A 21,531-nucleotide genomic window follows, 5' to 3' on the forward strand; every position below is an offset into this window, starting at 1 on the left:
AATAAAATCATTTATGTCTGACTAGGTCATTACAGAGAGTATGAAGATTTAATCAAGATATTAAATCAATTAGAAGAATTTCAAAATAAGTACCTTATTTGAGTGTGTGGCCAACGTAGTATATATATTAAGACTATCACAAATGTAGACATATATCCAAAGAAAAATTATCTAAATTGGTTCTTAATAATTGTATGTTTGCTCATAATTTTGTTACAAGGTAATTTAATGTAAAAAAGTTTTTACTAGATATATATATTTATGTAGATCAAATATCAAAATCGTTATTGCACAAAAGTTAATAAAGGTTTTCAAGTAAACATATTGTCAATGATTTACATTAATCAGTTTTATGATATAACCAGGTATCTTATCTATAACACCAGGTAACACAAATTTTGTTCCTGGATAGTATGTGTTATTTCTTAATTGCTTGTGTTGTAAAAGTATAGAAAATGGCCATTATTCCCTTCAAACTTTGCTTTTGTGACCTGGATAATGAAATTTAGAAATTAACCTATTTTATATGTAAAAACAGGCAAATTTGCACATTTTCATTTACGTAAAATCTGAATAAGACAGCATATGAATCAAGACTTAAATGTATTTATACTAAAGCTATACAATAATGATGAAACTTTGTAGAATGGACGGCAACTGCCTGTTGTGGAGACACAAGTGTAGGGGACGACGTTTCGAAAGTCTTCCGCCTTTCGTCTTCAAGTCTCTGTGTGTGCAAACGCAAACAAACTTGGCAGGGGATTAGTTTAGAGAGAGAGAAGTCTGAGAAATTATATCCCAAACAGGGGTGGTCAGGAACGTTGCGCTCATGAAAGATTACTTACTTTTACATGGTAGTCTTCTTGTAATTTTATTTGACTTTTTTAAGGTAATGAAGTCGGATGGGGCATTATGAAAATGATGGGTGAGAAAGGGAGGCGAGACAAAGGCGGCACAAGGGAAGCAAGCCAGGCCGGAGCCCGTGGTCCAAAATGCCAACGAGACATCGACTCAAACGGCACGATTCGGGTTTCGGGCAAGAATATTGCCTTGGCTGGAATCTAAAGATCCAATGCCTGAGATTTGGATGTCAGAGGAAACGGGAATGCCCCGCCAGTGTGTGTGCAAACGCAAACGAACTTGGCAGGGGTTTAGTTTATAGAAAGAGATGTTTCAAGAATTATCTCCCCAACTGGGGTGATCAGGAACGTTGTGGTTCCTCTTCGTCCCCTCACGTGAAAGATTATTTAACTGTACTTGAAACTTTGCCTTATTTACTTTTTAATTTTTACTTGTTTAAGGTATAAAGTGCGATGGGACATTGTAAAATTCACTGGTGATAAAGAGCGAAACAAAGGCGGCACCGAAGAAGTGAGCCAGGCCAGAGCCAGACAAGCACATGTCAATGTAAATATCAACACAAAACGACCCGATTCAGGGCTAGGCAGTAGTGTTGTCTTGGCTGGGATCTAAAAATCCAATTCCTGATATTTGGATGTGGGGGGAAACGGGAGTGCCCCGAGAAAACCCACTTTTACAGGACAGGCGCCGAAAGTTTTACCTGTCCTGTGCCCGAATCTGAAAAAGAAATAAATATAAACATGAATCTACCTTGTCTGTGATTTTTGAGATTATCTTTGGTAGGTCGCTGTTTGTTTTTTACCAGAATGGACCTCAAGGTATAGTAGGATTTCCACCGGACTTCTATGTTGAAGTTTTTGGCTATGCGTTTGCGTTTTTCACTGAAATGTTTTAGATATGGTAGGTAAATGGTGGAAGTGGTGGTAACTTTCTGATCTTTTCTTTCTGTCATGGTCTTTTTCAAGGAATTTTTGATGAAGGAGGAGGTGTAACAATTTTGTTTAAAACTCTCTATGATCTTTTGGTGTTCTGCTTCGATAGATTCTTATCGCAAATGTTTTCTGCTCTTTTCTTCAGGCATTGGATTATACCACGTTTTATCGAGGTTGGATGGTCGGACTGGAAGTGTAGGTATCTGTCCGTGTGATTGGATTTTTTGTATACAGTTGTGGTTATTTGTCTTGCTTGTTTGCTGATGAGTACGTCAAGAAACGATAGACAGTTTTGTTTCTCTATTTCCATAATGAAGTGGATTCTTTTGTTTACAGAATTGAGATGTTCTAAAAAGGCTGGTAAGTTTTCATGACCGTGGGGCCGAATAACGAAGGTGTCGTCGACATAACATCTGTAAAAACGTGGTTTTATTGGCGTGAATGGAAGGGTCCTTTAGGGTAAATTTGAAAATTTCATTACCCAGGTCACAAAAGCAAAGTTTGAAGAGAAAAATAGGTCTTTTCCATTTACTTTAGGTATAAGCAATTGGGAAATAACACTTTCTACCCAGGTACAAGAAAAAGTAAAAATTTTGTTACATAGTGTTATCAATGTATTTGGAAGATTGTGATTATTGTTATAAAGTTTATGCCATCGAACTTTAAATAACGTTCGCCATAAAACTTAATCAAATTGCTTGTAAAGTAAGAATTGATCTTTCATTTACTGCTGACTCAAGTATACTGTTACAAGCTTAAGCGAATGGAATTTCATGTTACAATTCCAAGTCATACTAGGAAAAAAAAATGATAATTTAGGTTTCTTTGTGGTTACGAAATCGCTCAAGACTGATCTCGTTTAGAGAAAAATAACAGATTTGTAGGCCAATTGAAATAAGGAGATCTAAGAAACAACAGAAGATGCACAACATGTTTGTATGCGAAAATGTAACTAAAATAATGAAATATTCAGGTATTTAAAAAAGTCTGGTTCAAATATGATCTCAAATCCTAATTTTAACAAGATGCCGTCAAGTGCGTTCTAAAAGCATGCAGTTTTACATATTTTCTTTTATCTGCTAAAAGATATAAAAAATGAACATTTTCAAGGGAGCCACTATTTTTTGTCCACCTGATGTAATTAAGACGTTGCATTGGGTACCATTAAAGTTATTCCAGACCATAAATTTGAACTCTTATGGCATGCCTTCTTTACAAATATTTGGGATTTGTGTAGTATTCCCACCCTGCCCCTTCAGTTGTCAATATGGTTCAGTGAAGCATTACTATAGTGTTGAAATTTACATTGTGTAATGACATGAAAGAATTATCTACGCAAAATGGAAAGAATGACATAATATACTCTTGTACTAACACTTTTGATCAGTACTGTATAATGAAAGTTGGAAATATAAAATCCATAAAGACTAAACGAGTACAAAGAGGTCGCCTGGTTAGTCCAATTGGCCAAGCCTATGTTGAAAGAGTCAAACAAACCAACAAAATCCTTAGGATTCCAACTGATAACCTCAGCTGTATCTAGCAAATGTATCATGGTTTGCTCTATGGAATTCTCAGTACAATCAAGTTGAGCAATTACTGCAAAACATCAAACAAGTGTTTTGTTATCATGTATTGTTTATATCTCAAAAAGTTATTGTCACAATGTTTTTCAATTATTAATTTCTCAAATTGTCTGAATTGTTAAAAAATCAAGTAGAAATGACATCATTTACTGCATATGCATCCTACTGGGAAACACCAGTTCATTGCTCGAAAACAGTCATTTTAGTCATTACTTTGATCAATTAACTTGCTGACTTAAAAGACTCATGACGATCTCTAAGATCCACTGAATCACACCAATACAGTAGCTCTTCCACCTCATGACGATACTGTATCTTGCATTAAACCTTATCCATCCCATATATTTCATCACTTTTATTGGCCACTGCTAACTCAAATCAGCAACCATACAACACCTGAGGTTGTTAACAAGCACCTTGGTGTCCCATAGAAATCACTCAAATAGTTCTCACCATTAGAAATTTTGTAACAGCAGGCTGGGTGTTTCCTAGCCAATTATAGACTTCTTGGTACTGAGAAGGAATTAAAAATTTAGATATGACTCTTTCCATTTCTTGAGAAAGTTCTAGTTCTAAGATAGTTCTTTTCTAAGCCCTTATCTTCATCTTTATTTCAAGTTCTCACTTCAATTCCATCTTATTTTCTCTACCATAAGTTCTATATGGACTCAAAGTGTCCTTTTATGACACCTTGGGTATCAGATATGAAAAGAGGAAAAGATGTACTTTCAGATTAAATAATGAAATAATAAATCTCATGGTCTTGACACCAAAATGTTACTTTTTAAGTAATCTGTGTAAATAATCTGATGCCGAGAGATAAGTTTAAAAGTATCCACAATAATGTTTTGCTTTATTCACAGAGACCTGCGGTGCTGACCAAAGCCTTTATTTTGTAGGTTTTCGACCAGTGCCTCATTGAGATACTATTCATATTATGGGGACATGGAAGTACACATACTCAGAAACTCTAACACTTGGATGAGCGGCCAGCCCCTAATCCATAGTGGGAGTTTCTCTTAACAGATCTTCTTGAAGATCAGCATAACACCATTTCACAGAGGTTCATTACAGACCCATGGTTCATAGTTTTTTCTCATTGATGCCCACTGTCATATCTGACAGGAAAACATCTCTGACTGATGAATTTCGTCCACCAGTAGTACACCCTGTACTTCATGGTTAATCAGAAGACAATGACTCTGGCTAGTAATGACCTGGAAGTCCTTTAAGAGACCATCCCACAGTTTCATATTTATCAGGTGCCACTCCACCTTTGTTATCCTCAATCATAAAGATGCTTCCTTACATGATAATATATAATTGGTGGTAATACGTGATATGTTATTCTTGGTACAACAGATGCCATCTGGTCTTTCTGAGTCTGCAGTTGAAGAGAAATCGATGTCAAGGGCCTTTGAAGCATCAACAAAAGTCCCATATACAGGGGGGAAATTTCTCCTAGAGTCGACACTTCTCATATATCCAATTTTATCTGGAAGCAAAACCCTTTTTAATTATTGGTACTCCAACCTGCTAAAAATTGCATTCTTTCAGTAGACAGTGATCGTTTAAACTTTTATTTAACTCAGTAGTTCAAGTAAGGGCAGTATACAAGTTAGCAAAGACAAGAAATTTTGAAATAAATTATTTGGTTATGACACCGAAATTTCTTCTTCCCACCTACTCAATGATATTCTCAGTTTAACTTATTTCTTTGAAAAGTATTCCATAGGTCTGTTTTATAATGGTATGATCAGCATGATAAATTATGAAGTCTGAATGTAACTAAAATAATTGAGTTCAAAGAAATAAATAAATTGAACATTATGTGCCAAAAGGGGAATTGAAAAGGTGGAAGCCACTTTACTCGTGCTTTATTTAATGTAGAACATCTGGTTAATGAACTATGTTTATGGAAAATCATTAATATTAATATATACAAAGAACGAAATCGAAAATTCCTTGTTTTTCTTACTTTTATCAGTTATAACAGTTAATGTATGAACATTAAAACATGTTAAATAATGAACAATTCGCATATTTTTCACAAATTAGGGTTAAGTATCGCTTTTCCACAATATTTTACTGAAAGTGTGCCACTACTATGTGCTATACAAAATGAAAGCAATCTTTATTTAAATGAATGATTTGTCTATTCATTTGTTTATAATTAAGTACAAGACTATACAATGCACTATCTGTGCTCTGTCCACCACTTAAATCAATGGTCAAATATAATTTGTGGACATGATTTCTGGACAAAAGAGTCTTTTATTTGTAAATTGATGAACAGATTTAATTCTATTTTAAAAAAGGGGGCTCAAGGACATCTAGTCCCTGAAAGTGTTTAAGTACAAAAATAGAGAATTTTGGAGGATATTTCTTGCAGTTCACACTTTTGTAACTTTAAATATAAAATTTAGCTTATGTGGTTACGCTAATCTATTCAATTTTTCACCTTCTGACGTTTTCAGTGGTGAATCTAACATCATTCCTGCTCCCTCTACCAACAAACACAGTCATCGTTATAGAAATACTGCTTGAAACTACAGACCATGAAATAGAATAAGAATTGCTACACTAAGGACACAAGATTGCCACATTCATTAGGATTAAAGTTGCTAAGACCAGTGAACCAACACCATTGATCTACCTTACACATGTGACGTCAGCTAGAACAATCAAGTTTCAAAGGGCGATATCATAGTATGGTACTTTCTGGCAATAAGACAGAATCTGCAGCAACTGCAGAGAGCTCCATGTCACCTCCTACAGAGGATGCCCCAAATACCAGATAGTTCTCATATTGAAATCTCGTGAAAAGATAGCTAGACTTACCTCCTACTAGAGCATGTCACCACTACCTCAGAAACTGATAACTTCCAAGAAAACAGTTGAATCTTCTACAAATGCATCCTATCACCAGCTTCCATAATAACCGTTACCCACACCTCAATGAACCTACCTCAATGTTGTAAAATAACCTATCTTCCCCACTTCAGTCATGTACAGTGTAATTCGACTGCTGTACTTCGTCACATTTGTAACTGGCATCATCATCAGCACTGCTAAAATCAATGAACCAACTCTCCTCCTCATCAGTTTGTAACACAATATCTAAAATCTGTGGATTGGCCCCAGACACTCTTGGAGAACTCATCACAGGAGGATGTCAAGACCATATTCCTTTCTTTCACTAATTATTTAAGGAGATCTTTATTACAATGAATATGAATTGCTTGAATTAATCCAATACATTAATGATAATATTATCACTATAAATTCAACTTTACTTAATCTTAAGTCATCAATTAAACTACCTATTTATAATTTCTAAACCTAGATCTCTCAAAAGTAGAAGAATAGCCTTGTTGCGCAAAGACATCCTCAACATTAGTGTTGTAAAACATAACACACCGACTGTATAATGAACACACCTTACGTAAAATCACTCCAGTTAACATACTTTGTATTATGTTTCTGGCTCTCAATACACTCATACTTGACATGACCTTCTATAATTCTATATTCAGCAGTTATAAAAAACGTAATTATTCTAGGTGACTTAAATACTAAATACTCCACTCTTTTCAGTAATACTTTTCAGATATATCACAGAGTATCATCGACCTTATCATCTAAAGTAATCTATTCCCCATGTATTTCATAACTTTAAGTTACATGAAAATATGGGTGGGTATAATAACCCCATTTCCTTTATTATAAGCGTACATCCCAACTTAACACTCCCCCGTAAACACATTCCCGATCTCAGTAACACCAACTGGAACACTTTTAATTCATCCATTGATCAAAAGTTACCAATCTTCAAACATTTCGTAGAAAACAAAAATGAACTGAACATTATTCACAAAATTTCAAATTAACAATCCCCAAAATCAATCAATAGCTATACCTCAAAACACCAGAAAAAATTGCTAAACTCTTGGAAAGTTACTCCTTCAATTCATCAACAGATTATTGAAAAATATCAGTGGCTAAAAGAATTCATCACAACTAAGTACCCCTCTCTGAAAGCACATATCAATTCATATAAAAATAAAACGGAAAAACTCATTAAGCATCAAGATACAGAAAATTGGAGCCATTTTTTAAAAACATTTGCAGAGAAAGCAATGACTCCAGATACATCACTTATGTAAACATCAAAGTTACCAAAATATAACCGGAAAGCAGATCTATTCACTCAGTTCTTCGCAAACACATTAGTAATACGTAACTACAGTCAGTTTAACACAAATATCTATCTTCATACAAGTTTTAATTTTTTTTTTCAATAAAAACGAAAAGTTATACTCCACTGCACTTTCATGTCTGTTTCAAACCTCCTTAAACACCATGGTAACGACGATATCGCCAACCGTCCTGGTAAGCTTTAGTGAAATTAATATTACTCGTTTGGGTTGAAAATATTTACATAGAAGGTCGAAACGTTGTTCGCTCTTCTATGTTTCAAAAGCCGTTTTGCATATAAATTTCTCAACAAGTGGGTTTCTCGACATCACTGATTATTAATTTACATTTTAAAAAGTTTAAAACCAGCACCCCTAAGCTAAATAGTGTACCTAACATACTCTTCAAACATGCATCTTATAATCATACATGTCAACTGAGAGACATCTTTAGCTTTTCTCTATATTCTGGTTACCTTTTACAAAACTTGAAAAAAAAAAGATAGTAACTCCAAAAATATTGAGAGATTAATATCACCAAGTGACTAATGCCGCCTTTTAAGGGAGTAACACATTTTCTGAAATCAAAAATGCAGATCGAAAAATAAAGAGCCAATCACATAGTAAGACTCATTGAAACCAGATTTCTTGCCTTTAACTCTAATCACGCAACAATAGCCGCCTTCTTAGATGTACGTAAAGCGTTAGACACAGTCGGGCTTATGAATACAAACTTTCTGAGTACAGCATTCCCAAAACTTGTTTAAAATGGGTTTTTAATTTCTTCTATAATTAAAACAATCATGTTTCTGATATTTTACATTTAACACAGGTGTCTGTTTGTTTTTTTAATTTCGCACAAAGCTACACGAGCGATATCTGCGCTAGCCGTCCCTAATTTAGCAGTGTAAGACTAGAGGGAACTCTTGGGCTTCTCTTTTACCAACGAATAGTGGGATTTACTTTCACATTATAATGCCCACGAGGTTATAAGGGCAAGCATATTTGATGCCACGAGGATTCGAAGCTGCGATTCTCAGATTACGAGTTGAGTGCCCCTAACCACTGGGCCATTCCGGGCCATGCAGGTGTTTTCCACTCTTCTGTACTAAGTTCGTTGCTATACACACTGTTCGTTAACGATTAACTACGGCCTCTTCATCCTTTAATGTGTGTGCAAATGCGTCACAGTAAATGATTGTCAATTAGCAAATTTTCCAGATATCTGTAAAGTCAAATCACTGGCTATTTATGTTTTACTATGAAGGCAGGCTTTGTGTATTACTAGGAAGGAGGGAAATTAACTTTGAATGCAGGAATGTCCAGCTGTAGAAACCTACTAGAGAACGTAACTTCTTAGAAAATTACCAGGCTAAATTTTGTTTCGCAATAAACCCCTTTCCCACTCCAACATACAGAAAAAAATATTTATTACTACTGCAGCATTTATTCTATTTATTGGATTTATTTAGAGACGCTTTATAAACATAGACTTAAAGAAAACCCGAAACTTGAAGAATTAAAATACTTTATTATCTGTATTTCTTTGGCATCACCCATTTTGCGTTTTGTTTATATCAAAGATTCTCAATCGTTTCACTCTCACGTGCCTCTTTTTGTTTATATCTTTAAAATTACAAACCCAGGCATAATTAAAAAAAAACTTAGAAATAAAAATTCATATTTTTAACACTTATTCATTAATGCGAAGGATGTGTTTTTTTGCACGATTGAATAATATGTGGTATCATTTCAGTCAATTTTAAAGTAAATACTGGCGAGTCTATGCAAGTGTGTGTTTCCTTATTGCAAAACCACATCCAGCTATCTGCTAACTCAACCGAGGGAATTCGACCCCATAATTTTACCGTTGTAAATCCGCAGACTTACCGTTGTGCCAGCAGGAGACTATGCAAGTACAATGCGAGTCTATAAGTAAGGAAAGTAGTTCGTATATGTTTGTGGAAACTCAAATAAGGTTTATTACAAATTTTATGATTTTATTAATAATTGTCGTGTACCACTAACATTAGTTCCACGTACTACAACTTGAAAGTCCTTGGACTTAATTTTTTAGTTAAATGCGCCATAATATAAATTTGAAGTTTACATTTGGCATTAAGTTATTTAAAAAGATTCTGGTTATGAATGAAAACTGAAATAGATGAAGAGATAATAAACATGTTTAATATTTGAAAAGTTGTTTTTCTTGAAGTCTAATGAAGGTTCATTCGTGATGATGAGAAAACCCATTTGTAAAGAAAATATATATATGTAAAAACGGCTGGTATGGGCTGAGAAAATTTTTATGTAGAGGAGCGAACCTGGCGATGACCGAAGAAGGTCGAAATGTTGTTCGCTCCTCTACATAAAAACGTTCTCAATCCATACCAGCCATTTATACATATATATAATGGAGGTTCAATATTTATCTATCATTTCATCAAAGATGTATTACTAGGTTACACTAATTGTGAACAATTACTTTCTTCATCACTAACTCTGAACACAGATTAACCGAAGAACAGATAACGTGGCAGGTATTTCAGTTTAAAATTCTGACCCCAAGCCGGAGCTTAGGTGCAGATATAACTTGGGGCTCAGAAATTGTATTTCTTTTCGCTCGATTCATGGTGATTTTAAGTCGGGCTTCGTGGAAAAAAAAATCAAAACACAACGCACTGGATTTTTGATACCCGATTCAATTAAATTAGTAAGTAAGCAAGCAGCGGCGGAAAAGTCGATAACAGGTACTAGCAACTATCACAAAATTCAACGGCCGATGTGGGACTTAGAGTCCTTCAAGGCAGCGGTGGATCTGTAGATTCTATGCCAAGATATTAATGGTGATGGGGATGGAGAAATGAGAGGACATCGAGAAAACGCATTTTCACTAGCTGGCGTCAATAATGCCATGTAATGCCCTATGTGACCTGACGTGGAGAGGAGGGAAAGGCTTACTGAACAAACTTTTTGAAACTTCTAATGGTGTATAAGCGTTCAAAGCAGGGTCTGAAATAGATAGTGCTCTGTCCACCACAGGTATCGATTTAACCAAAGAGGCAAAGAACGTGGAAGGTATTTCGGTTCAAAATTTAACTGGCTCCTTACTGGAGATCTGGGGCAGAATTAACTATGGGCGCTCAGAAATTTATTTACTTTTCACCCCACTCGTGACTGGATATTAAAAGTTAATAAGCATCGTGAAACACACACACACGTTACTGACACCAAAGAGAGAGAGAGGACGGGGAAGGAGTTTCGGTTTAAAGTTATCTGTCCTCGCACCGACGCTCAGAATTAGATATAACATGGGCGCTCAGAAATTTCCTTTCTCTTCGCTACGCTCTGGTATTGACTTTCGGCAACTTAGTATCTTGAACTTGCGTAAAACAAAAAACACGGCATGTTTGGTTAAATTACATTAATTTGAAATTTGCAGGCAAGCGAGCAGCAGCAGAAAAACCGACAAAAAGCATCGTCCAGTGAGTATCACAAAGATAGACAACCGATATGGACTTAGGGTTCTTCAGGGCGGCGAGAGACCTGTAGAGCCTATGCCAACATTTTGATGTGGGAGAAACAGCAGGACCTCGAGAAAACCCACTTTCACTCTCTGGGCTCTGATTATTCCAGGGAGTGCCTGACCTGTACGCTTGAAGTGGAGATAGTGGTTAGAGTTCCTTTGCCTGAAAAAGAAATAAAAGCATATATGGTTATGACATTAAACATTACATATGTTGTAAGGAGATTAGTGGGTGCGCCATGTATCAGGTGCCTCAACCAGTATTGCAAATTGTCTTGTTAGTGTGTTTCTTATCCTGGGTGTATGGTAGTATTTCTTAGCTAAATTTTGGGTTATTTCACTAATTTTAGGCACAATGTTTAGGGAGTCTAAATAGCTTGAGGGAGTATACTTCAGTATCCGGTATGCTGTGGGGATTGTCTGGTATTGTGTACTTTCTAATTGTTTCCTAAGGTGAGTAGACATGGTTCATGTAACCATGCATCCATATTCCACAAATAGCCTGATATACGCTTTATAAATGGTTGAGATGGTGTTTGGTGAGCATCCTTTATGGATGTTACCGTTCCGTCTGAGGAAGATGACGCGTTGTTTCGCTGATTTACAAAATTTGTTAAAGTGGTTTGTCCAGTGTAGTGCCCTATTGAAAGTGACTCTGAAGAATTAAACTGATTTAGTGAATTTAATGTTAGTGTCTGGTAAAGTAAGTTTTACCCGTATAATCTTCTTTTTCCTTTTAAAACCTCGGTGAAATATAATTGCTTGAGTTTTATTAGGGTTTAAGGCAACACGCTACCTGTTACACCGTTTCATTATGTGGTCAAGCGAAATTTGAACTCTATTAGCAGCAACTAGAGGATCGCTTGATGTGCTCCAAGCTGCAACGTCGTCACCGTATTGTGACACGTGAGTGTACGGGAGTTCGGGGAACAGGATATCATTGACGTATATAATGTACAACAGCGGTCTTATAGTGGACCCATGTGGTACACCAGCCTTAAGCATGAATGAGCGTGAAAGCGATTGTTGAATGCGTACTCTGGCCCGTGTATTGGTCAAAAAGCTTGAGATCCATCTGATTATTGTTTCAGGAATCTTAAGCTGATGTAATTTAAATAACAATCCGTTATGCCAAACACTGACAAAGGCTTTCTTTACATCAAAAAATGTTGCGAGTGTAGTGTGTTTACCGTTGAATCCTTGAAAGATGGTTTCAGTTAATCTTACTTGTCTGTCTTTGGCGTCTGGTCGCGTTTTGAATGTCATTTATCATGTTATTTAGTTCCAGATGGTATCGGAGTCTGTTTGCAATGATTTTTTCCATGAGTTTGCCTGTGGAATTGAGAAGACTTATTGGTTTGTAGTTTGCTAGATCTTGTGTCTGTGGATGTTTTTGTACTTTTCCAGTGTGTTTGGAAATAGCTTGTTTAGAGAAAAAGATTATACAATATTTTAAGATATTCTACGTACATGTTAGGGAGATTTTTTATAACTGTATTCTTGATTGTATCTTTCCCCTGGGACAGTGTTCTTTAGTTTCTTGATGTGTAACTTGACTTTAGCGATTGAAATCGATTGTGTGATAATACTGAAGTTGTGGGCTGTAGTGTCATTCAATGGTTCTTGAAATATCGTCATTATTTGTTATGAAATTGTTAACTGTATTATAGTAGCATTGATGAAATGAAGCTAGTGTCGGGGTTTGAAAGTTTGATGACAAACGTTGGGCAAACAGTTTAGCTTTTCTCGCATCGGTGGAGGCTATAGTGTCATTAAATTTGATTTTTGAGTTGTTTCCTGAAGATGGGGAGTTGCATATAAACTTGGCCCGGTATGGCCAGGTGGGTTGAGGCTTTCGACTCGTAATATGAGGATCACGGGTTCGAATCCCGGTCGCACCAAACATGCTCGTCCTTTCAGCCGTGGGGGCGTTCTAATGGTACGGTCAATCCCACTATTCGTTAGTAAAAAAGCAGCCCAAGAGTTGGCGGTGGGTGGTGATGACTAGCTGCATTCCCTCTCGTCTTACACTGCTAAATTAGGAACGGTTAGCACAGGTAGCCCTCGAGTAGCTTTGTGCGAAATTCAAAAACAAACAAACAAACTACATATAAACTTAACTTTCATCCAGAAAGTGGCTGGATTTGATTTATTTACATCGATTGAGTGGGAGAAAATTTTCCCAGTTGGCGTCGCGCTGCTGCTTTATTAGCACTTTGATAATATTGTTTTCTCTGTTAATTAGTGTTTTTGTGTGATGGCCCCGTGTGTTGATAAAATGACGTCTTAGGCGTCTGGGTTTTTTGGGTTCATAACTTTCCGGAGTATGCTGCCACGCTTTAAGGTTAGGTGAGGTATGCTTGTGTGGGGTTTTAACTACTATTGCATTTTTTTATTTAGAATATAAATGATCACGTGAAATATCGCGAGTTTGTTTAGAGTGCTAGTCTATTGCAAGTGGGGACGAGTTGAAAATACGTTTGAAACATGTCCCAATTCTTCCGAGAAAAGTCATACACCAGGGGCGGGAGTTCGCAAGACTTACTACAGGAGTGAAAGAGTGAGACGTATGCCTGGTCATGATCCCCTCTTATATTGGAGATTTGTGGTAAAATGTTTGTGGTGGTGATAACTAAGCCTATAATGTCTTGTGACCCATCTGTATGCGTGGGTGGAGGCGTAATGTCGTTTATCACCATTAGGTTGTTCTATTCCACAAATTTATTTAGTATGATCCTTTTCGTGTTCGATTGTCTGCACATGAAGTTAGTGTGCTTTGAATTGAGATCACCTAGTAAGATAACTTGTTTTTAAACAGAATGTTGTGTAGTAGATCTGCGTGAAAATGTGGGGATCTTGGATATATGTATATCGCGACCAATGTGAATTATTTATTGTTTGCAAATTTAATATTGCAAACTATGATTTCATGATCACTCTGTCTGATGTTATCGTATCGTCATACGTTAGGTTTTTTTTATTTACAAACCTCTTGAAGAGGCCTCATAATCACATATATTACATACAAAACAAGTACAACAATCAAATACACAGTGATATACAAGTGAATGCACCGAATACTATCTGTAACTGCTCATATTAAAGGACACACAATAATGTAACGTTGTGAACAAGGACGAACAAATTTACAAAAAAATTGAAAGAAATAATTGACATCATTACGAATAACATACCTAGAATAATCAAAACTTATTTTCTTTCTTAACTGACCCTTATAAAATGACAACAGATTTAAATGGATATTTTTGGCTAAACAAATTTTTCTAACAGTCATAATATAATATTTAGCTAATGTAATCAAAAACATACACTGTAAGCTGTTGTCTTTTCTTAATCCTTCTAGGAAGTCCTGTACAAGAATTCGCCATTTCTGATTCATTAATACTGATTTTTGAATGATAAAGGATATAATGTCGATAACTAATGTCCATAAAGGTTGAACCATTGGACACGGGCAATATAAATGTCTCACTGTTTCAGTTTCTTTACCATAAAGTGTACATAAGCCAGTATCATGTTTTTGCATATGAACAAGTTTATAGATCGTCATTAAAGCATTGTGATAAAATAAATAATCCACATCAGCAAAAACAAAGCCTTTAAATGGGTGATAAGTATATTTATGTATTTTTTCCAGTTAGTATTTCTTAAAATATCTTTCCATGCAGTAATTTCTTCAGTAGCAGGGATGAAGTTCTGTTATATTTACTTAATCAGTGTTTTTACAGGAAGATCATTTAAGTGGATAACATTTTCGTCATCTGAATCGCATATCTCAAAAATAAATTTTGTCGTACCTGTAATTGGGGGAAGTTCTCTTTTAACCAAGTCTTTCCATTCTTCTGGAATAGCATCATATAACTTTTTGTAATACTGTCTGACTTGAACAGGTATCACACTTTCAGATACATCCTGACATAACTCGATAATAGTTTTTAAAGGAAGCCAACGAATGAAAAATTCGTAAGTGAAGGCCCTTAAGCGAATTAGTCTCGCGCTAATAAAATTTTATTATAGAATGTGCTTAATCCCATAGTGCAGTGGTGCACAAACTTTTTGAGTCAGGGGCCACAAACAGACTTCTCGTAACCATTGGGGGCCACAAAAAAGTGAAGACTAAAGTCATTCCACAGTTGTTTCACACAAGATGTACATCACATTTAAGAACACACAAATAACGATTACATCAAAGAGTTTGCACATTATTCTAAGAAATGTTACGATACGTCAACTGTCACAAAGTCAATGCGATGGATGGTCCTGCATGTCATCTACGAGCTAAGAAATGTCCGGCGTGATCTTTGACGTTGAAAGACGCAAGACTGCTTCCAGATGCTCATCAGTCAACTGATTGCGAGTGTTGTTTTTGTTCAGTTTCTTATGTGAGAAAGCCGGTTCGCAGCAGTACGTGTTGCCAAACATGCTGATCTGGACAAGTGTTCTCTTTCAGATTAGTAAATGTATCAGGCAACGTTTTGTAAAAGTCAAGCAAACTGTTTTCTCGGTAAACAGCACGTAGTTCATCAGATGCATGGAGATCAGTACGTTCGAGCTGATATTCTGCTGAACAGATCAGTAAAAAGTTTCATCAAAAATTGGTCAAAGTCATGAAACCGTGAGTTGAAGGATTGAATCAAGGTATCTAGCTTCCCAACATAAACTTGTGTGCCAATGTCATGCTTCTTCTGTAGCTGTGACTGAAAAGTGGGAAAGTGCACGAAGTTGCCTGATGCTGCTAGCTGCCGGAACAACTGCAACTTTGTCCTGAAAGCTGAGACGTGATTTGCAAGCTGATTTTTGCCTTGCAACTTCAAATTCAGATCATTCAAGTGTTGTGTCACGTCGACCAGAAAGGTCAAATCAGATTGCCATGCTGGAAATAAGTCATGAAAATAACTTTTGTCTTTGTTCCTTTTTCTGAGGAATTCTATCACCTCATCAATCAACTCCCAGAATCCTCTGAGCATCTTCCCTCGACTCAGCTAGCATACTTCACAGTGATACACAAGGCCACCATAATCTGAATCAATTTCTTCAAGAAGACTTCGAAAGTGACTGTGATTGAGTCCTCGTGATTTGATGAAATAAATGGTTTTCGTCACTAATGCCATCAGTGCCTGAAAACCAAGTTCTTTACTGCACAGGTTCCGTTGGTGAATAATACAGTGCAACTTCACCAACTGTCTGTTCTACTTTCCTCGATGCTTCATCAACAGTGCTACTAGCCCGCTACTTTCTCCAGTCATGGCTGATGTTCCATCAGTTGTCACACTTACCAGTTTCGTGAAATCCAATGAAACACTACTACACAGTTGTACTGTCTCCTCGAATAAGCAGACCCAGTTGTCTGACCCTTCATGCAACCCATGCCGATTAGTTCCTCTGTGATATCAAACGATGACGACACACCACGAATAAAAACTAGTAGCTGTGCTTTTGAACTGATGTCAGTCGACTCGTCTGCTGCCAAAGAGAAGTAGACAAATTTGGCTGCTTTATTTGTAATCTGCCTTGTCACGTCTGCTGAGAGGTGTGAAATTCTTTGTTGAACTGTCATATGATTCAAAGCCACTGTCTGTAGCTTGCGAACTGCTTCCGGACACAACTTTTCCGATGCAGTAATCATACATTGCTTGACAAAATCACCATCAGTGAACGGTCGGCCAGATTTTGCTATCATCAACGAAATATCGTAACTGACCTCACATGTTGCACCTAAATCTGCTGACTGCTTTGCGAAAACGTTCTGCTCGTGATTCAGCAACTGCCACAAAGATTCAATTCGAGCTGTTCGTTCATCACCGACAACGTTGCTGAAATCTTTATGCTTCGACTCATAATGACGCTTTATATTGGATACCTTCGCCACTGCTACTGTCGAATGACACAGCAGACAAATCACGTTTTTCTGTTGTTGAACTAAACAGTATTGCGCAGTCCAATCATCACGAAACTGCCGGTTTTCGTCGTCGACTTTTCTTTTACGATTAGCTGCCATTTTTGTTGCGAAATAATATCAAAATAGGGCTCGTAAGTAAATCTCGAAGAACAATTGGGACACGTGAGATTTTGTAATTACGGAAATATTACGTCATTACGCCAATGATTAAATGTCTATGCATTAACAAGATTTACTTATTAAATTTTCTTTATTTATGTGTTTTGTATTTTTAAATTGTTTAAGATCGGCTTATGAATGTAAATGGGAATGGGCTAGTTGGTTTAATGCGTTTTTTTATAAGGGTAGACTTGAATAATTTAATGGCCTTTTGTAATATTGCATTTTATTATGTTAAAATTGTAGTTTTACGTCACTTATTTCTAGTGCTATTTTGATTCACTGTTTTATTATGAAGACAATTTTAACTTCAGTTACCATAAGTGTTTCTAATATTGCAACTCATCAAAATTATATATATGTATAATTAGTTTAGGATTGTAATAAGTATTAAGACCCTTTGGTGTGGATTCCTGTACGTGGTAAGGGGACCTCTCAGGCAAGGGTCTGTTCTTTCAGCTTACCTCTTCTTGGATCTAAACATCCACCCATGTGTTTGCCATGCGTGATGACCTGTGAAGTGGAGGAGAGGACCCTGGTTGATCAGGGGTCCAACCATAAAACACCACTTTCATCTTGAATTTCTATAGATGGGTGGTCCCCTAGGGTCAATCCACTGGTCCACTTCGGCTAGGGTCAACCAAGTACCAGTGTTGGACGTTCTCAACAGGTGTTGTATCTGATGCTGGTGTTTAGGTATAGTGCTCACGAAACCCTGGCATTGGTGCAGTGTCCTTGTTTAGCATTCTAGTGCGCCACTCATAGGGTTCCATGGTGGGTGGGGTCAGTGGGCGCCAAAACATTCTTTTTTATTATGGATCCTCCAAATAAAACTTAAATAAAATAGTAAAAAACACTCCATAGGTAAACGACCACGTTTTGAAGATTCTGAGCAGCAAGCAATCTTCAGTATCTCTAACACCTATATCTCATTTTTATATTACATTCTCTTTCAGATAATTCTTTAGGGCAAATGTCTCCTCTTTTTTATTCAGAAGGAACTAGAGGGACTTGGTGGCTCTCCAAAGTCAGTCAAAACCTTCACTCTAGTGACATGTTGGTGGAAATTGGGGATATGTCAATTGCAGTTACACCCCATGCTACTTTGAATTCGTCTCGAGGAGTTATTGTTGAGAGGGATTTGAAGAACATCCCCGAGACGGAGATTCTCGCTGGTTTCTCCACTTGTAAAGATGAAATTATGATACCGACCAATTTAGTTATTTTAACATTCACATCACTGTGTCTCCCTGCCATCATAAAGGCAGGTTATCTTAATTGCAAGGAAGGGCCATACATTCTAAACTCTCTCAGATGTTTCCAGTGTCAGTGGTTTGGTCACTCGATGACATCTTGTTGTGGTTCCTTGACATGTGCTCATTGTGGTGGCAAGGACCACAATGCCTATGAGTGTGAAACAGATCCTTACCCATCCTACTTTCGTTCTTGTCCTAAGCGGTTGGAAGAAAAAGATGTGCAGCATTTGAAGATGATTCAAAACATTACTTACCCTTAGACTCGAAAGTTGCTGTCTACCACTTGATCTCAGATGTACGCTGCTGCACATCGTTCTACTACTACAGTGAGAGTGCAGACGGAACTTTCTGTGTCTCCAAAACAATAATTTTTAAACCATATGAAATGTCTTTTGACCTCTATTGTTGAAAATGTTGATGAATCGACATCGACATCCATCTTTGTCCTTAACATTCATTCCAGCAAACCCCAAGATCCACTTTCTTTGGTTCTGGGTACGGGCATTTCCTCAAGTATATCTTCTTTTCCCATTCCAAGATGCAAAACGATCAGTCGTTCACGTCCTCAGTCGCTGGAATCCTCTTCCAACGATAAAGACCTGCCTAATCGACCTATGACAGGATTCATCGAGGTCGACAGACCTCCTTTGAATAAAAAAAAGACGTAGTCGAAAACAGAAGGGCTCTCCACCCAATTCGCCTACATATAAATAAAAATGTTTATTTTGATACAATGGAACTATATAGGTTTACATTCTAATCTGGATAACATCAAAGCACTGATTGTTTTCTACCATCCTGTATGTCTTTCCTTACAGGAAACATTTCTGAAACCTGCGGATACAGTTACCTTACGGAAGATTTCTTTGTACAGAAATGACAAAATATGTGATGGATGAGGGCATGGAGGGGTGGAAATGTTGGTTGATCAGCATGTGCCCACCCTGTTTTTGCCTCTTGACACACCTTTGGAGGCCATAACCATCAGTGTTTCCCTTCGTCATACCATCACTGTTTGTTCTCTCTGTCTCCTGAAGAGACCTATGATCAATCAGACCTTGATGCTCTTGTTAAACAACTGCCCTCTCCCCTTTTAATCGTGGGGGATTTAATGGACATAATGGACTGAAAGGTACTGATATTGGTGGAGGATTGACAATAACCTATAAGGCAGTGATCTTTTTCCTATCATTTTCCTATCAGCATCTTTCACTGCTCTCACAGAAGTTTATTTTGCTGTTGTCTATAAGCCATCAGTAGACGACTGCATGGCAGCAGTGCCTGACTGTATTATACAAGAAGATGCTCAGTGTATTCCTGAAACCTCGACATGTTTTCTGCGATATCCTCGTCCATGGTGTAATGGCACATGGCACAGAAGGTTCAAAATCGGGTCTAGGATAATTTTGTAGATATCCCACACTCTCAAACCGAATTGCTTTCCAGAAGGTCCATGCACATGCTCGGCGGGTAAAACGTCAAAGCCAGAGGGAATCTTGGATTAAGTTCACAGCCAGCATATCTTCTACTACCAGTTCCAAAGTCATATGGAACAAAATTCCAAAGGTCAGTTAGCAATATGATTCTGTTCTTCTCTTGATATTACTCTCTAATGACCAGAAAGTATCTTATATCCAGAGCATTGCTGATACTCTAGGTGAAAGCTTTTGCCAGGTATCGAGCACTGTTGCTTCATCCTTCACCTTCTTAGTTGTTAGTCATCAAGACTTGGGCAGAGCGATCACTTCTTTCCTTTTAGGCTGATTCTTTCTATGACTGTAACTGCCCCTTTACACTGGTGTAACTTAAACTGGTCTTTCATTGGTCTCGCAGTACATCAGTCAGACAAAATGCTGCGCCATCTATCTTCTGTTCTCTTGCTATTATTCTGATTGTTTTTATCTGGATCTGGCAGGAGAATACTTTTCCTGATGCCTGGCATCAGACTATTGTTCTACCTTTCTCTAAGCCTGGGAAGGATCCCAAGATTCCTTGAAACTTCCTTCCAATCACCTTGACGAGCTGATTTTGTAAGATCTGAGAGAGGATGGTGAATGCTCGTTTTGTGTGGTTCTTCAAATCAAACAACCATTTTTCCAAGTATGTGTTCTGACGATAGTGCTCCATCATGGATCACCTGATTCGACTTGAAACATCAATCAGAGAAGCATTTCTCAAATGACAATATCTTGTATCAATATTCTTTGACCTTGAGAAAGCTTATGATACTACATGGAGATATGGCATTTTGCGAGACCTCCATTTATATGTGTTACGTGGTCATTTGTCCATTTCTATTAAAATGCTTGTAATGGACAGGCGATTCCAAGAGCATGTGGGTTTGACACTTTCTTCTTCCTTTCTACAGGAACTTGGAGTCCCTCATGGCTGTGTTTTGAGTGTCACACATTTCATTATAAAGATTAATACCACTACTGAGCAACTCCCTCTTACTGTTGCAAATGAGTTCTATGTTGATAACTTTCACATCTTATGTGAGTCATCAAACATGAGGTATATTGAGCGGCAGCTACAGACTGCCCTCAATCGTTTACTGAAGTGGACCACTCTAAAACCGTTTGCATGCACTTTTGCCGCCAACTGGGTTTTCACCCTAATCCTGAACTCTGTATCTGTGAAGTTGTGCTACCTGTGCTCCCTGAGACAAAGTTCTTTGGGCTTATCTTTGACTGTAAGCTAACCTTTATACCACACATCAACAAGCTACGAGTCAAATGTACAAGACCACTGAACATCCTCTGTTTCCTCTCTTACACCACTTGGGAAGCAGATTGATGTTCTATGCTAAAGATATATCGTGTTCTCATTTGATCGAAACTAGACTATGGGTCTCTGGTTTATGACTCTGCCAAAACCTCAGCTTTGAAGATGCTGAACCCCATTCATCATCAGGGCATTTGGCCCTGCTCTGGGGATTTCTGCACTTCTTCAGTCCAGAGCTTATACCCAGAGTCTCATGAACTTCCTCTACATCACCATTTGCAACTGTATGCTTCGAAACTTCGATCTTTACCACAGCATCTCACCTGGAGTTGTGTTTTCCTTCTGTAGTAAGCTATGCTTTTTCAGAACAG

At 37.3% G+C, this 21,531-nt stretch overlaps 1 protein-coding gene across 1 annotated transcript in view; it reads left to right on the forward strand.

Annotated features, from left to right (window-relative positions):
- Positions 1-1,065, forward strand: part of LOC143245575 (uncharacterized) — a 38,783-nt gene extending 37,718 nt beyond the window's left edge. The window contains exon 2 of the mRNA XM_076491934.1: positions 890-1,065. Coding sequence (XP_076348049.1) covers positions 890-1,065 — 176 coding nt within the window. The remainder of the gene's footprint in view (positions 1-889) is intronic.
- The last annotated feature ends 20,466 nt before the right edge of the window (positions 1,066-21,531 follow it).

This window comes from Tachypleus tridentatus, chromosome 2 (assembly GCF_004210375.1).
Source record: "Tachypleus tridentatus isolate NWPU-2018 chromosome 2, ASM421037v1, whole genome shotgun sequence".
Taxonomy (NCBI): Eukaryota; Metazoa; Arthropoda; class Merostomata; order Xiphosura; family Limulidae; genus Tachypleus; species Tachypleus tridentatus.